Raw genomic sequence first — 16740 nt, 5'->3', positions numbered from 1 at the left:
TGGGCGTCGCCAGAGCGTCTTGGGCAGCCCGGCAGGCCCTGAGCGGCTCCCGCGGCACCGACTCCCAGACAGCCGAATCGACTCTCACGGAGCTCAGAGGTTCATGGACCTCCCTTCTCCAGACCCCGGCGAAGAGAGCAGAGCAAACGGCTTGAGCCGGGGGTGACTGCAGGGGAGCCCCAGGTATGGCCCAGGTGGCAGGCTATGCGGGGCAGCAGAGCCAGTCTGGGGTGCAGCAGGGTCCCTCTCTCGTCACTGCAGGCCGGCGAGGCGGGCAGGTGGGCGCTTTAACCCCGTCCTCTGGCTGCTGAGCAGCCCTTCTTCAGAGCGCACTGTGATGGCATCTTCTAGGGAAGAGGAAAGAGGGGGAGCCTCTCTACTCCACCGATGGCCTGGGGGAGCTCCGTGGCCACAAGGGGCCTCCAGTGTCCAACCTCGGCCCCTTCCACCCAGGCCTCAGGAGGCTAGTACATCTGAGAGACACGGAGCCCCAGAGAGGCGAGGCCAGCAGGGCAGTGTCACCCTCAGGGCTCGGGCTCGGGCTCGGGGCCTTCTGCATGCTCCCAGCTGTTCCCCACGGCCCCACCCGGGAAGTCCCAGTGCACCTCGTGCGCCGCGTTCTGCATTCCTCTGGTGGGTGCAATGGCTGAGCACTCCCAGTCCTCCCCAGGATGTCACGTGATGGCCTACTCAGCATCTGTCCTGTCCCCACTGGCTGTCACCAACAAGGCCAGATACGAGATGCAACTCGGGGCCTGGCACGGCAGCTGCCCCCCAGGACAGGGCAGGGACGGCACTTTTTAAGATGTGGGTGTCCTGAGTCGCCCTGTGATAGCGATCCTTTACTCTTATCTCCGCACTCCCTGGAAGGGGTGAATCTAGTGTGTAATGGCACCCACTGTCCCCGGTGACAGAACAGGGGCGCGGGGATGGCCGCCCTTCCTGAGCAGGGCTCGCCTGCCAGGGGTTTCCGAGCAGTTCTTTCTGTGCAGCGTCCTCTGGGTTCTGTCCCTAGCCTGGCTCTCTCTCTCTCTTTTTTTAAAAACTTTATTTAGTTATTCATCTTAAATTTGACCAGAGAGGGATAGGGAGACAGAGTGTGAGAAAGCAAGCTGCCAGGTCTGGGACTCAAACCATGGTCAGCCACGTAGGAGTCCAGCCCCTTACCCAGCATGCCACCTGTTGGCCCCTAGCCTGGCTCTCTTGTCACTGGTTAATTCACCACAGTCTGAACTGAGGAAACCCCATGGCTGGCTGGACGCCCACTCTAGGAGTTTCCCACCCCAGGGCATGTGTATGCACACGTGTGTGCCTTGTGGACACACATGTGTGCCTTGTGTACGCACCAGTGTGTGGGGGAGACGGGAGAAAACCTGGAGTGTGGGGTGGGGGGACTGCAGAGACCTCTTGGGAGGGCGGGTGGGACGTGCACTGAAACAGCTCCCCAGGCCTTCTGGTGTGGAGGCCCACGCTGTGCCACTGTCCCTCACCAGCCACTCCGAGACCAGGCCACACCCCTGCCTCCCCTAGAACTCCTGCAGGGGAGGAGCCCTCCTGGAAGGGCTCTCCCGCACCCACCCAGGCACTCAGATCTAACGCCGGGCTCCCGTTTTTCCACTTTTAGCCGGACCCCTGCCTGGAGTCCAGCCCAGCACCCAGGCCACCACAGTGCCCAGCTGTGCCACGCTCTAAGCTCCGCTCCCTCCAAACCTTCCAGGGAGCCTCCTGGAGAGGAACCCGCTGCCTGGCCGGCTCCACCCTGAGCCTCACCCACCTCCTGCTCCCCGCTGGGCCCCCTTCAGGGCTCTGTGCCCTCGTCTGTGCCCTGGGGATCCTGGGCCTCTTCAAGTCTCCCCCCGCCTCAGCTGGGCTCGATGGCTGACAGTGTGCCCGTTTTCCAGAACAGCCCAAATCGTGAGCCCTGGGCTCAGCGGCTGCAGGTGTTCGGCAGAGCGGGAGGAGAGCTGCTGCTGGGGCTAGCTTTGTGGCCTGCCTCTCCCTGCTGAGTCCTACTGCCGTAAAAGTGGGCACTTCCGTTTCGTGATGTTTACGAGCACGTTTACAAGCACCGGCCACTTGTCACTGTGACTCCAGATGCACCCGGCCTGCACCCCTGCTGCAGAGCCGCTGCCTGAGCAGGCCAGGACGAGCTAATTAGCCTGGGCCAGTGTGAGCGGGAGGGGCGCAGAAGCAGGGGCGCCCAGGCACCTCCCGGAGGCGGTGCTCTGGCTGGGCCCTCGTCCTGCCCCGTCCCTCCTCACAGATGAGCCTCGAACCCGAGGACAGGGCTGGGAGATAGGCCTGCCGTGAGCAGCTTTCCGCTGGGGGCAGAGCTCAGCTCCCAAGGGCAGTGGGAGTGCTCTCTGCCACCTCCAGTGATGCAACCCCAGCCCTCCTCTGGTGACACCCACCTGTGTCTGGCCAGCGACCCGTCCCCTCCCCCTGAAATAACAGGAATAAGAGGGCTATGGGTGGCCCCCCCCGGGACATTAACAACCACCAGCCGGCTCCCGGCTCCCGGCCGAGGCTTTGGCTCTGCAAACCCCAGAGAGCGCTCACAGGTGGAGGGTGAGCCCCACCAAGAGCGTGTGCTCAGCCCCTTCCAGTCCTCAGGCACCCCTTACCACCCCCAACCCATACATGGTGGGCGCAGAGCCTGGCAACGGCTGGGGACCGCCATCGTCCATCGCAGGAGAGCCCTCTGCACCCCAACCCCGCCGAGCGGCGGGGCCTCCTGGTCTCAGCAGGTCCCCACGTACAGCTGCTAGTGGCAGGCTGCGTCTCCACGAGCGCCCGGGCTGGGCCGGAAAGTGGCCCCGATTTTCAGGAAAAAGGTGGCCAGCTGGAATCTGGGGCAGCAGCCCGAGGACACGGCCTCCTCCGTCCCACAGGAGCGTGTGCCCCGGTTCTCCGGAATTCGGATGTCACGCTGGCAGATCCGCGGGGCCTGGATCTTCGATTTCTTCTCAGGAAATGTCACTCATTTTCAGCAGAGGGACCGCCGTGAGCGGAATGGAATGTGTTCTGGGGCACACGGACCAGGAGAAGACAATGCGGGCCTACAGCACAGGCAAGGCAGTCCAGAGTGCAGTCACCGTCCAGGGACTGCGACAGCACGGACGCAGCGCCCGGCAGACGCGGCCCCTTGCTGAGAGCCCAGTGGGGTGGTGGTGCCTTCCTGAAACTGTTTATCAAAAATATTTTTTATAGTACAAAGACTATAAAAAAAGGCAAGCGAAAGCCCTTGGTAAAACATACCAAGCAAAAGCCGCCGGGACCGTAGAGCTCTGCCCTGCCCCAGCCTCGCGCTCTCAAAGCCAGCAAGCACACTGCGGCTCACGGAGCAGGATGGCGCAGGGCAGCACCCCGGGCCTCTGAGCGCCTCTGAGCCTCTCTGTCCCGCACACCCACGCCTGCGGCAGCCCGGCAACAGAGGGAGCTGAGCGTGGAGAACAGCGAGCATCCGTTCAGACCTGTGTCCCAGAGCCCACAGATGCCAGGCCCGGGGTACAGCCGCTGTCACAGGAACCCCCACGAGACCTGTCCACTGTCAGCCTGGCCTTTGCACCCCCACCGCTCAGGGCGCCCTGGCGGGCCCTCCCGCAGAAAGCACGCTGGACCTGTCCCCAGGCAGTCTGCGCCTGTGCTCCGCGTGGCCCCCTCGTGGGACATGCTCTCCCACCGTGTTACTCCACGTCGTCCCCCACGTGTGGGAAGAGGCGTGAGGCCCACCACCCCAGTTCTTCGGCAGGCTCCATCCTTGCCTTCCCCGCTGGGGCGGCCCAGTGAGGGCGGTGAGAGGGCTGATCTGGTAACTAACAGCAAAAGGGTTGGATCTCAGTAGAAGGTTCGGGACCCTCCGTATTTACAACTGCGGGCGCCCAAGGCAGCCCTCCTGGCGCTGCGCGGTGCCGCTGCCTCCCTGCCTGAGTGCCGCGCTGGCTGCCGGGAGATGGGCCAGGCGGCAGGGATGGGTCCTCGGTGCTTCAGCAGTCACAGAGACACTTGTCACCTCGCGTTGCCCTCAACGTGGAGGCTGGAAAATGGCCACGCAGGGGACAGCCGTGCTCACCCGGCGGCCATGCCGTGTTTTCCACGGCGTGTGGGCAGGAAGTGGGGTGGTCAGGGTCTCCGCGGAGGTGCGAGGCAAGGCCTTTTCTCAGCTCCCTTCAGAAAGAGGCCTTTGGCAGGAAGTAGAATAAAACGGGACAAGACAGAGCAGGTGGAGAGGTGGCTTTGTGCGGGCTTCGGTGTGGCTGTCAGTGGGGACCACAAACGCGTTTCCACCCCAGCTGCGCCTGACGGGCCAGCACGTGACCGTGCAGAGCCGTCCGCAGCGCCACGTTCGCCCTGGGCCCGCCTCTCCTGCAACAGCCAGGCGCGGTGGGTGGCCAGCTTTGGGTGGGTTCTGGTACCACACGTCTCGCTGGGCAATGGTGTGGTCCTCACCTGGGGGGGTGTTGCCATGTGCCCCTGAGCCCCCACCTGAGCTTGGAAAGCGCTGCCATTCTCCCAAAACGGACGCCGACAGAAGAATACAAAGTAAGAAAGGTGGTCGCACATGAAGTCACGGAAGAGGGGGCCCCCGACAGCCCACGTTTAAAAATCAGGTTTTGTTCTCATCATAGATGTCCAGAGAAGGCTCGATCGTGGAGAATTCGCGCTCATACACCAGGCTCCGAGGGGACAGGGAGTTCCGATGGAAGAAGTGGCCACCTGGAAGAGGAACAGGAGAGGAGACTTAACAGGGTGGCAGGCCCACAGGTCCCGGGTGCCGGTGGAGAGCGGCCTGTCTCCAAGGGTTGCATCGCTCGCTGCTCCCACCGCCTGGGCCCTAGCACTGAGACGAGCGGCTGCAGGCTTCCCCCGAGTTACGCACACCTCCTACCTGTAGGTTCTCAGGTTCGAGCCCCACGTTAATCATGGGAGCCCTTCACAGGAAAGGCGGCCTGGCCCACTAACGATCCCACTGCGCGCCTGAGGACGTCTTCCCGAGACAGTCCCGGGGAGGCCACCCGCCACCGCCGCTCCCGTCCGAGCACCTGTCAGGGTTGAACCCTGGGTGGGAAGGCGGGCAAGGTCCCCGTCACAGCCGGGCAGACGGCTGGGACAGGGACGCTCTGAACACACATTGCAAAGTCGGTTTGTTTTTGATTCGTCGGAGGTGTGTGCACTCACATCACGAATGAGGGGGGAGGGAGAGGGCACCCCGTGGGGCGCGGGCATGCTGGAAGCCCTCCTCCATCCTGTCGGGGTTTTGGGCACACACGCACGTGGACCTGGTGTGAGCTTCAAGCCGCCAGGACTCGAACCGTGCTATCAGCCATGGAGGATGCAGAGCCCTTAGCCACAGACCACAGAGCCAGCACCAAAGCTTTTATGAAAGCTACACTTTCACGCGGTTTAATTAATCCCACGTGGGTTAAGGCCAGCGCTGGCTCGTCTCCCAAGTAGGGAAGCAGGCCAGCTTGAAATGAACAAAGGCCTCAGGACAGTCTGACAAGTGCCGAGTCACAGAGAAGCCAGGAGTGGGTACGTGAAGAGAAGCAGGAACTGGGCGATTCCTAGGGAAGGCCATCGCCCCACAGTGAGAACGGCTCGCACCTGCTTCTGTCTCGGACCTGCAGGCGCCAGCTCACGCCGCGCTCTTTGAGACCGTTAGGTGGAGCTCGCTGCCTGCCCCCCTCCCAGGAGAAGCCTGTGAGGCTGAGTCGGACCTGGACTCCACTGCCATAGGCAGGACTCACAGCGGCTTCCCCGGGAACTCGTGAGCACACCCCAGAGGCCGAAAGCCCTTTGGGAGGCTTCTGGAACTCAAAGCTGTGAGACTCCTCCAGGGGTGCGACAGTCTCTCTGACAACACTGTATGCTAGTTTGTTGCTATGTACCCGCATTTCACTGCCATCTGTAACCCTCTTCTTGGGATATAAGATAAAAGTTCTTTTATTTGGCAAAAGAGCCTCAGAAATGTCACCCCTCCACCTCAGTGGCTAGTGGAAAATCAATAGATCAGTTACCAATAGGTAACTTGCTTTAAGACTACGCATAGGAGATTTGTGCTAAACTATGTTATCTATTTATTTTTTTTTGAAGAGGTTTTTGCTATGGGACACTGTGCTCACCAGAGAGATAGAAAGCGAGAAATCACCCCCCAGCGGGGATGGCCACACCGCAATCCTTCCTCCTCCATTCTCCTCTCGGGATCTTGGGCACGCACACACGCCGGCATGAGTTTAAGCCACTGGGACCGGGGCTCGAACTGCGGTCAGCTACGTGGGAGTCCAGTGATATAGCCATTATGCCAGCTGTGGACCGGCAGGCCCACGTGCACCCAGGACCTAAGAGGAGAGCTGGGGAAAGGAGACTGCAGGGTGACACGGCGCTACCAAGGCTGCTCTCATTCGCATGCACACACGTGTGCTCTCGCGTGAGAGAATGTGCTGGTAACAGGTGAGCTCTGATTTCCACGCCGAGCTGCTGTCAGAGCAGCCCACCCCGTGAGGAGGCTGCAGCTAGGTGGGGTCGGGGCTGGGTCAGCACTCGCCCGGCTGCCCATGGACTGACCAATACCAAGCTCGGGGAAAAGCGCTATGGCACTGAGCCTGCTGGGTTGCGGGTGGACACTCCAGAGGGACACTGCCGGCAGCATGCTCCCAGAACCTGGGCGTGGCCAGCCTCGCCCTGTCACCAGCCTGGGGTGCTGTCCTGAGGATGTCCAGCGTCCCCACGACCCTGCCTTCTGTGCCCTCGTCAGCAGGCTGCCCGCCCATGAGACGTCGGCGGACATGGGCAGAGCGCCGGCCGACATGCGGCTGGGAAGTCTGTGAGCGAAGGGAGGGTCCCGTGAGCCCTTCCTTCAGACAGTCCCCGGGCGTGGCCCGGGCTGCTCCTTAGTCGCGTGTGCGTGTGTTAGAGAGCGTGGCAGTGTGTGCGAGTGCATTTGGGTGAGTTGATGAGTGTGAGTGAGTCCTGGTGTGTGTGTGTGGGGATGCGGACGGAGCACCGAGGCAGCATGGGGCCCGCCAGCATTGCCCTGCACCATCCGCCTTCGGGGTGGCCTGGGCAGCACGGGGCCCTCGTTAGGCAGGACCTGCGGTCCGAGGAGCTCCTGCCCGACGCCCGGAGGTACCGAGGAGAGGAGCGGGATGGGGTCACTTAGACGCGCCGGTTTCCTCTTGGTTTCTTTGTCACTTCCCGGGGACTGGCCAGGCTGCTGCCAGCAGAGTCTGGGGTGGCCTTTCCATCTGAGCCTCAGGTCAGCGTGGGCTCAGGGCCACCAGCTGCTGCTCCCGCCCTGCTTCGTGGACTCCTCGGTGTCCTCGGTGAAGACGAACCCTCCAGTCTCAGGTCGCCCTCTGAGGGGTGGGCGCGGGCACCGAGGCCCTCGTGCGCGGGCACGGAAACCCTCGGACGCACGCAGTGAGGCCCTTGTGAGCAGGCACGGAAACCCTCGAGCATGCGCAGTGAGGCCCGCAGCGCACGGCCCCGCGCTGCTGTGCACCGAGTCTGGTCTCCCCACCTAAGGTGCCCGAAGCTCTCCTGGGCCCTGGCCGTCTTCCCCCCACCTCTTGCCTGCTGGCTCGCAGAGGCCGATTCTAAGCTGGAATGTTCTAAGTGACCCGGTCACTGTAGTTCTAGGGGCCAATCTGTACCCAGTGAACTCCTTTCAAACTGCATGAACCTCCCCCTGCTCTCCGAGAAAGTCCCCATAGCGGCATCTCCACCCAGCCCAGGACACCTCTGTCACTCTGCTCCCGTCCCAAACCACGCCCAGCATGCACCCAGCCTTTCCCAGCAGCTGGCTTTGCGTACGCAGTACCCTGCGCTGACCAGGTCCCCCAGGAGGAGGGCAGCACCAAGTGGGCCAGTGCATCCTGGGGCCTGCCGAGCAGTGGCCAAAGGCCACGGTCTGCCTCCCACGCCAGGCTGGGAGGAGGCTGGGAGATTGTGGGGGACCTTGTGGGGTACTCTCTCGCTCCCCAGCATGGTGAAGACTTAAAAAGAAACGCGAGATAAAGCCCAGAGCGACCGTCCATGTGGGAACTTGGCCTCAGCTGCTCCAGCAGAGTGGCGTGGCGCGCTTCCGGGCTGCCGCCTGTCCCTGCCTGCTGGGGTTACTGGGAGGCCGGATGCAGGGTAAGACTGTTCACGTGTGCAGATGCATGGGGTGCACACACATAGGAAGCACTGTATGAGTTACTGTGGACCATTCCTTGACCAAATGTGATCAATGCGCACAGACACGCACAAACCTAGTATGCTCTCTGTGCGTGTCCCCCCAAGCACACGCACACGCACACGCACACGTGGTAAGCGGTGGGTCTGCGCAGCTCGGCCCTCAGACAGTTCCCTCCATCCATTTCCCGTTTCCTTTGTGACTCTGAAGTGTGTAGGGCGAGGATGCAGCTTCGCCAGTGCTGGTCCGCTGGTCTCTGTTGGTGTTCTGAGCACTTAGTAAGCCCTTGGGGCTGCCTGGGTCCCAATTCCGACTTTGCGAGGTGAGAGGGAAGTGAGTTACGGAACCCTTCTAATCACCAGCTTCTTCACTTGCGAGGTAAGAAAACAAGGCTTGGTCTGTGATGGGAGGTGTAGGGACGAGATCACACTGCTGGGGGCCCCCGGACGGGCCGGCACGTGCTCGCGGCCTGGTAGCAGCAGTCCCCGCTGCCCGACCAGCTTCCCCCGAGACCCAGATGGAATCCGCACCACGTGGGCTCTGCTCCCTGGTGAACTGCTGAGAATCAGGAACTCAGTATGACCAAATAATCTCAAGATTAAAAAAATCAAGGAACGTCAGGATCTTTTCTCAACGGTTCAGAAAGTCTGAAGTTACAAGCCAGCTGGCCAAAGAGAAGTGCGCTCAGATCCACACGGCTCTGGTCACCTCCGGGCCTGGGCAGGACCGGCAGCTGCTTTCCCTGGGGCCCCCTTCATCAAGTCCCCAGCTATGTAGGTTCCAAGGCGCCCAGTACGACACTCCGGAAAAGTACTTTTCTGCTTTAAGGGGAAGAAGCCGTGTGACAGTGTACTACAGCAGAGTACAAAACACGGGCAGCTTAATACAACTTCCAAACAGCCAGACTTGTTATCAAACACGGCAACATGCCGCAGGTACCACTTCACAGTGGACGTGCACGCTGCCGGCGGATCACACGAGTGCACGCTTCAGAGGAGCAGCGTGTCCCACAGATACACACCCAACACACGTCCCCCAGAAATCATAACTTATAAATTAAATACAGCCAGAGGGGCTAAAAAATCAAAACAAAAATGACTGGGAACCAGCAGTTAGCGTAATGGCTATGTCGCTGGACTCCCACGTAGTCGACCGTGGTTCGTGCCCCGGACCCAGTGGCTTAAAACTCACGCCAGGCGCGTGTGCGTGCGTGCCCAAGATCCCGAGAGGAGAATGGAGGAGAAGGGATTGTGGCGTGACCATCCCCCCTGGGGGTGATTTCTCGCTTTCTGTCTCTCTGTCTCTCTCTGTCTGTCTGGCGAGTGCACGTGCCCTATAGCGAAAACCTCTCCAAAAAAACACAAACAAACAGAAAAAAAACAAAAATGACTGACGTTCATGTGTCACCAAAGTTTATCCAAGGATAGTTGAGACACTGAAATACCACAATGTTCCAGACTTAATTTTAGGCACTTTCTAATTTTTAAAATGACAAGTAAGAAATTATTCAACTTCATATATTGCTTCTATTCATATCATGTCTATTCATGATAAAAATCCTTGCATTTTGCTGCTAATTCTATCCATTTAACTTTATTATTATTTTCATTTGACCAGAATGACAGAGAGGGAGGAGAGTGGGAAAGCGAGTTGTCAGGTGCAGGCCTTGAGCCGTGGTCAGCCATGTGGGAGTCCAGTGCCCTTAACCACCACACCACCGGGACCAGCTGTCTGTGTAATGGCTACATTGCTGGACTCTCATGTAGTCGACCACGGGTCAAGTCCCAGATCTGGTGGCTTAACTCACCCCAGGTGCGTGTGCGGGCATCCCCAAGATCCTGAGAGGAGAATGGAGGAGAAGGGATTGCGGCGTGACCATCCCCCCTGGGGGGTGATTTCTCGCTTTCTGTCTCTATGTCTCTCTCTCTTTCTGGCAAGCGCACGCGCCCTATAGCAAAAACCACTCAATAAAAATTAAATAATAAAAACTACCACACCACCTGCTGGCCCCCAAAACCGCCACACTTTTAAGATGCAAATGCACTCATCAACACATACCCACACATGCACACATGAACATGCACACACACATACCACTTTCATGGTCACTGAGACCGTGACTAATTAAACACGTGAACATGTGATGACGTCAGTGAGATCTTAAAGTCATGATGCAGCAGGCTCCACCCACAATGGCTGACAGCCAAGCCTGCCTACGAGGACGAGGACGGGAGGCCGGTACCTAATTCACTCTTGGCTTCTTAGCTCCTGCGAATGCTGTCAGGTCCCGGACAGTACCTCTTTTCTTACTGTTTAGAGGTGTTTGCCTTAGGATATGTGTGCTCCTCAGACAGACCGACACTGAGAGGGAACGTGAGAGATCACGCCCAGGGGGATGGCCACACCACATCCTCTCTCCCCCATTCTCCTCCCGGGACCTAGGGCACGCACACACACGCCCGCTGTGAGTTTCAAGCCACCAGGTCTGGGACTCACCCTGCAGTGAGCCACGTGGGAGTCCAGCAACACAACCACTGTGCCACCTGCTGGCCCCCGCAACCCCCCCTTTTTTTAAGACTTACTTTTAAGATTTGAAATAACGTGGGAGGGTGAACAGTGCGTTAAGTGAGGGACAGTGGGAGTGTCACTAGAAGCCGCCCTCTCCGGCAGCCTGTCAGTGCGGGAGAGTGACTGCCCACGGGAAAGGGAGGCAGATAGCCACTCAGCTCTTCGCTGGGAGGGACGGGAGGGACAGGAGGAACGGCACGGTCCATGCAGGAAAGCGCCATTCGCAGAGCAGGCTCCGTACTGAGGGAGGTCAGCATGACTGAGCTCCCTCTGGTGAGCCCACAAACACACGCCACCGTCCCGCAGCGGGCCAAGGTGGTGGGCCTCTCGGGAGGGCCGCTGACCCAGGAATCCTTTTTTATTTTTAAAAAACTGTTTATTTAATTTTATCATCATCATCATTATTACTATTTTTAAGTTTGATGATAAAAAAAGTGAGAAAGCAAGCTGCCAGGTCTGGGACTCAAACCACAGTTGACCATGTGGGATTTCAGCACCTTAACCACCATGCCACCTGGGCACCCTCCCTCAAATCTTAATACTCATAACAACCCGTGTAGCTTTTACAGATTGACCCCACATGCACCAAACACAGTCCCAAAATACAAGAGGCAAATGATGGTGGAGGAGGGGCAGACAGCTGGTAACGGTAGTTAAGCCAGGTTTCCCTTTCTTTTTTGAGAGATTTTGCTATAGGGCACACACGCTTGCCAAAGAGACACAGAGAGAGACAGAGAGACATAAAGTGAGAAATCGACCCCCAGGGGGATGGCCACGCCACAATCCCTTCTCCTCCACCCTCCTCTTGGGATTTTGGGTACACAGACCCAGTGTGAGTTTTAAGCTGCTAGGTCCGGGACTCAAACCGCAGTTGGCTATGTGGGAGTCCAGCGACGTAACCATTATGCCATCTGCTAGTTCTATCCATTTTCAATAGTGGATAGAAAACTAGACAGACAGAAACAATGTCTGAACAGCACTCCTGGGCACCGAGACCTAACATACCTTCGGAACGCCCTCACCGGGGAGAGCGGAGCCGACCTCAGCTACGCGTGGATCATTCTCCAGGACAGATCATGTCAGGTCATAAAAGAAGCCCCAAGTCACTCATTTACGTATGTACTTTAAATCTTCTTTTAGCTTTGTGCTATGGGGCACATGCACTCGCCAGACAGACAGGGAGGGAGAGAGAAAAAGCAAGAAATTACCCCCAGGAGGGACGGCCAGGCCTCAATTCCTTCCCCATGCTCCTCTCAGACCTGGGGCATGCATGTCCATCTTCTCCAAGCTGCTGGATCTGGGGCTCGAATCGCAAAGTCAGCTACGTAGGATCTGGCACCTTAACCACCGTGACACTTGCTGGCCCAAGCCCCAGTAAATTTAAATTGATTGAAAACATACAAAATATGTTCTCCAACACGTGAGTGAATTTGGATAAGAGTGGAAACCTATAGCATAAGTAATCTGGGAAACTGACAAATACGTGAATCAATATCAGCATATTCCTAAATAACCAACAGGTCAAAGAAACCACAGGAGAAACTAGAGAGACGAATGAAGTAAAAGCTCAGCACACCAGGCCAGCAGTGGGTGCGGTGGTTGGGATGCTGGATTCCCACATGGCAGACTGAGGTTCAAGCCCCAGACTGGGCGGTTTAAAAATCACTGGGTTGTTGGAAAGGTCACAGCATATTTTTTCTATGTTTTTCTATGAAAAAATGCCTCACGGCTTTTCTGACATGCGGCAAATAAATGTTAAAACCAACCAACCAACCTCAGCCTCCCAAGTTTGTGGACTGGTTAGCTAGGACTGGGAAGGGAGCTCACAATGTAGGGAATCCCCACGTTAAAAATGAAGAAAGGTCTCAAGGCAGTGACCTAATAGTCTATCTGAAGAAAAGAGAAAACAAAGAAAGAAGGAAACCTAAAACTCCCCATAAAGGAGAGCCCGGGACCAGGGTTTCTAAATATCTGAAGAACTAACATTGGCCCCTCCTTAAACTATTACAAAACCAGAAGACGATACTTCTTAGTTCGCTGTAAGAGACCAGTACTACAATGATGCCACAGCCAGATAAAGAAGAAGAAAACAAAACAGAAATTGCAGACAAACATTCCTTTTTTTTTTTTTTTTGAGAGGTTTTTGCCATAGGGCGCGTGTGCTCCCCAGAAAGAGAGACACGAAGAGACAGAAAGCGAGAAATCACCCCCCAGGGGAGATGGCCACGCCACAATCCCTTCTCCTCCATTCTCCTCTCGGGATCTTGGGCATGCACGCGTACGTGCCCGGCGTGAGTTTAAGCCACGGGGTCCGGGACTTGAACGGCGGTCGACTACATGGGAGTTCAGCAACAAAGCCATTATGCTAACTGCTGGTCCCCAGACAAATATTCCTTTTGAACAAACACACACAAGTCCTTAGCAAGGGGGTTTGGTGGCGGTGCAGTGGCAAACGGATCCGATACTCTGCGAGGCCCCCATGGGGAAGGGACTGCGTTTGTGTTTGGAGACCTCCCAAGAATGCTGGCACGAACTGCCAATGGCTGCACTGGCCGAGGCTGGGGTGGGGTGTGGCATTGAGACCCTGTTGGGGGGTGCTTACTCTCTCTCTTATTCATGGAAGAAATGTATACATAAACCTTAAAAATTGTATTAAACAATCCTCAGTGATATACTAGCAAAATGAATCCAGCAACAGATTAAAACACACACACACACACACACACACACACACTCACACACTCGGCAACCAAGTTATTTTTACCCTCGAAATGTAAAGTTGGTTCAACACACCAAAGTCAATATAATATACTGTAGTATACGTATGAAAATGAAGACAAATACAAAATCATACCAAAGTCAATGTAATAGACCACAATAATGTGATACGGGACAAAGACGCGTGGTCATTGCAACAGACAGCGCTCTTGACAAAGATCCAAACTCTTTCATGATAGAACACTCAGCCAGCTGGGAATAAAAGGTAGCGTTCTCACCTTGATAGGAAGCATCGAACCTATGAAAGCCTCGCCGCTGACTTTATCGTCAATGGGGACGGATTCCCAGACCACAGGTCAAGGATGTCTGCTTGTACTTCTATTCAACCATTTACTAGAAGGAGAACAATCTCTAAGCTTGTATTAGAGAGACATAATCTTCTGTATAGGGAATCTTAAAGAAATCACTGAAGAGTAATTAGAATTCATACACAAGTTCAGCAAGGCTGCAGGATAAGGGGGGATGTACAGAAACAAATCATGTTTCTAGCAAAGCTCACTGAATAAACGGGAAGACACCCTAAGGTCGCGAACTGGAAAACAGTATCTGTAAGATGGGAAGGGCGGCCTAAGGCCCCTCCAGGCTCAGGGCAACCCTCCCATCAGAATCACACTGGAGTTTTTGCAGAGGTCCAAAAGCTGACCCCAGATTCATATAGAAATGCAAATGACCACGAAGAACCAAAACCAGCTTGAAAAAGAACAAAGTTGGAAAATTGAACTTTTTTGAAATTTCCAATTTCAAAACTTACTACAAAGCCCAAAGTAATCAGTTTGGTACAGGCACAAAGACATATTGGTAAGTGGAGTAGAATTAAGAGTCCAGGAAAATATTGTATTTGCGGAACTGATTTTTGACAAAGGTACCAAAAGCATTTACTGGGAGGGGGAAGTCTCTTCAACAAACGGTAACGGGAATTCGACATACACATGTGAAAGAATGAAGTCGGACCTTATCTCATACCATAGAGAAATACTAACTCAAAAGGAATCAAAGATCTAAATGTTGAGTTAAAACTATAAAGCCCCTACAAGTTTTTGTAACCTTAACTTGGGTAAAGGTTCCTTAAAGAAGCCACCGAAAGCACAAGCCACCCTAGACAAAAACAGACAAATTCAACTTCATCAGAACTTAAACCTTTGGGCTTTCAAGAACACTCCAGAAAGTAACCAGCTCACCGACTGGGAGAGAGCATTTGGAAACCACGTTCTGGAGAACACGGGGGGGGGGGCTCTGACATCTCAACAAAAGAAGTAAGTGGTGCGATGTGGAGACGGCGGCACGCTGGGCAAACATTTTCTCAGATACACGCGTGAGGAGATGCTCAAGCTGCTAGACGCGTATGGAGACACGGCGTGGCCCAGCTGTGGCAGCACACGCAGCGGGGTGAGGCTGGGCGGTATGAAACACACACACGACGTGGCCCAGCTGTGGCAGCACACGCAGCGGGGTGAGGCTGGGCGGTATGAAACACACACACGACGTGGCCCAGCTGTGGCAGCACACGCAGCGGGGTGAGGCTGGGCGGTTCTGGCAGGATTTGGGAAGGCCTAAGTTCACCTCCATGTCTTCCTGGGTGCACCTGTGATTCTGCCTGGCTACTGGGCTTGGGGGAAGACGGGTGTGAGACCCATACTGGGGATGCCGCTCACTCTCGGGAAAGAAGCAAGCTTAAAAGCCAGCATGATGCGATACCATGTCATAGTCCCCGGGACAGCTACGACGAAGGCCCACCAAAGGCAGTCACGGGTGAGGGGGAGGTGGGCACTGCCACCTGCACTGCTAGTGGGGATGACAGACGAAGCCGCTGTTTTGAGAGTGCCTTTGACGGTTTCTCAGAAACTGAAAGAGGCCACGCGACCCAGCAGCCTAGGAGTGCGCCCCGGAGAGCTAAACGGCTACGCGCAAATGAACATCCCAACACGGGTGACCGCAGCAGGTCCCCGCAACAGCCAGATACCGGCAGATATGAAGACTTCTATATGTAGTTTTCCAGACCATGGGACATTATTTAGCCACCAAAAGGGAGGAAATACAGGACATGGATGGACCTCTGAGCCTTATGCTAAGCCACAGAAGCCCTCAACAGGCAAATCCCAGAGACCCGAGGGAGAGCCGTGCTTTCCAAGGCTGATGGGAGCCACTGTTAATGGGAGTCAAGCTTCTCTCTGGGGAGACAGAAATGTCTGGGAACTAGATGGTGACAACAGCTGCACAACCCTCTGAGCACAGTGAAAACTACCGACACGTCTACTTCACTAGGAGGGTGAGTTGAACGGCATTTGAATATTTCAGTTACAAAGCCCTTTGGGGCTGGGTGGTGGCACAACAGCGACCCAGCCTCCCGTACGGGAGGTTCACAGCCCGGGTCTTCCTGTGCACGTCAGGTGTGTGTGACAGGCTGGGGCTGGGGTGGATTGCGGCACAAGCAGCAGATCTCATGCGCAGGAGGAAAGGGGTAATGAACTTAAACAGAAAACGTCACTTAGAGACAAAACAGAGCAGCTCAACTCCCTGCGGATTTTGAGTGTGACACTGCAGGGGAACCCATCATCAACAGGAATACGCTCTCGTGTCCTTTGCGTGCTGGGTATAAGGCAGAGAATCCACAGTTCAAATGTTCGCAGATGCAGATCATCCTTCACCCATACAATTCAATGTAACAGACCACTACACGCTCCTCATCAGTAGAGACATTCATTTACACGCGTAACGTTGCTCTTTCGACTTGTTTTGACTTTTAAAAATCAGGTTCTAATTTTTAATTGCCAGAGGTGCACATGTGCACGTGTGAGAGACAACGAGCGAGCGCCCACGGGGCAGTCGCATCACCTTCCCCTGCGCTCGCCCCGCCCAGCAGGGTCTCAGCACAGAGGCACATGCACAGGCGTGCTTTTCGAGCCTCCAGGGTCAGGACTTGAACTCCGGTTGGCCAGGGGATCTGGCTCCCAATGTAGTGCCAACCACGGTGCTATGGGGCTGGCCCTGAATTTGGTGTTTTCAAAAGAATACCACACATGGGAACCAGCAGTTAGCGTAATGGCTATGTCGCTGGACTCCCACGTAGTCAACCGCAGTTCGCGTCCCGGACCCGGTGGCTTAAAACTCACGCCGGGCGCGTGTGCGTGCGTGCCCAAGATCCCGAGAGGAGAATGGAGGAGAAGGGATTGCAGCGTGACCATCCCCCCTGGGGGGTGATTTCTCGCTTTCTGTCTCTA

The 16740-nt window shown here is 56.2% G+C and overlaps 1 protein-coding gene across 1 annotated transcript in view; it reads right to left on the bottom strand.

The window, feature by feature from the left end:
- Positions 1-4567: 4567 nt before the first annotated feature.
- The window catches only part of RNF130 (ring finger protein 130), a gene marked incomplete at its 5' end in the record, with an annotated part of 59033 nt that continues 46860 nt past the window's right edge, over positions 4568-16740 (bottom strand). Inside the window, 1 exon segment of the mRNA XM_014587466.2 lies at positions 4568-4716. Coding sequence (XP_014442952.1) covers positions 4665-4716 — 52 coding nt within the window.

Source organism: Tupaia chinensis, unplaced genomic scaffold (assembly GCF_000334495.1).
Source record: "Tupaia chinensis unplaced genomic scaffold, TupChi_1.0 Scaffold000214_1, whole genome shotgun sequence".
NCBI lineage: Eukaryota > Metazoa > Chordata > Mammalia > Scandentia > Tupaiidae > Tupaia > Tupaia belangeri.
Note: the sequence above shows the minus strand (reverse complement) of the source record. Positions and strands in the feature narration are given on the sequence as shown.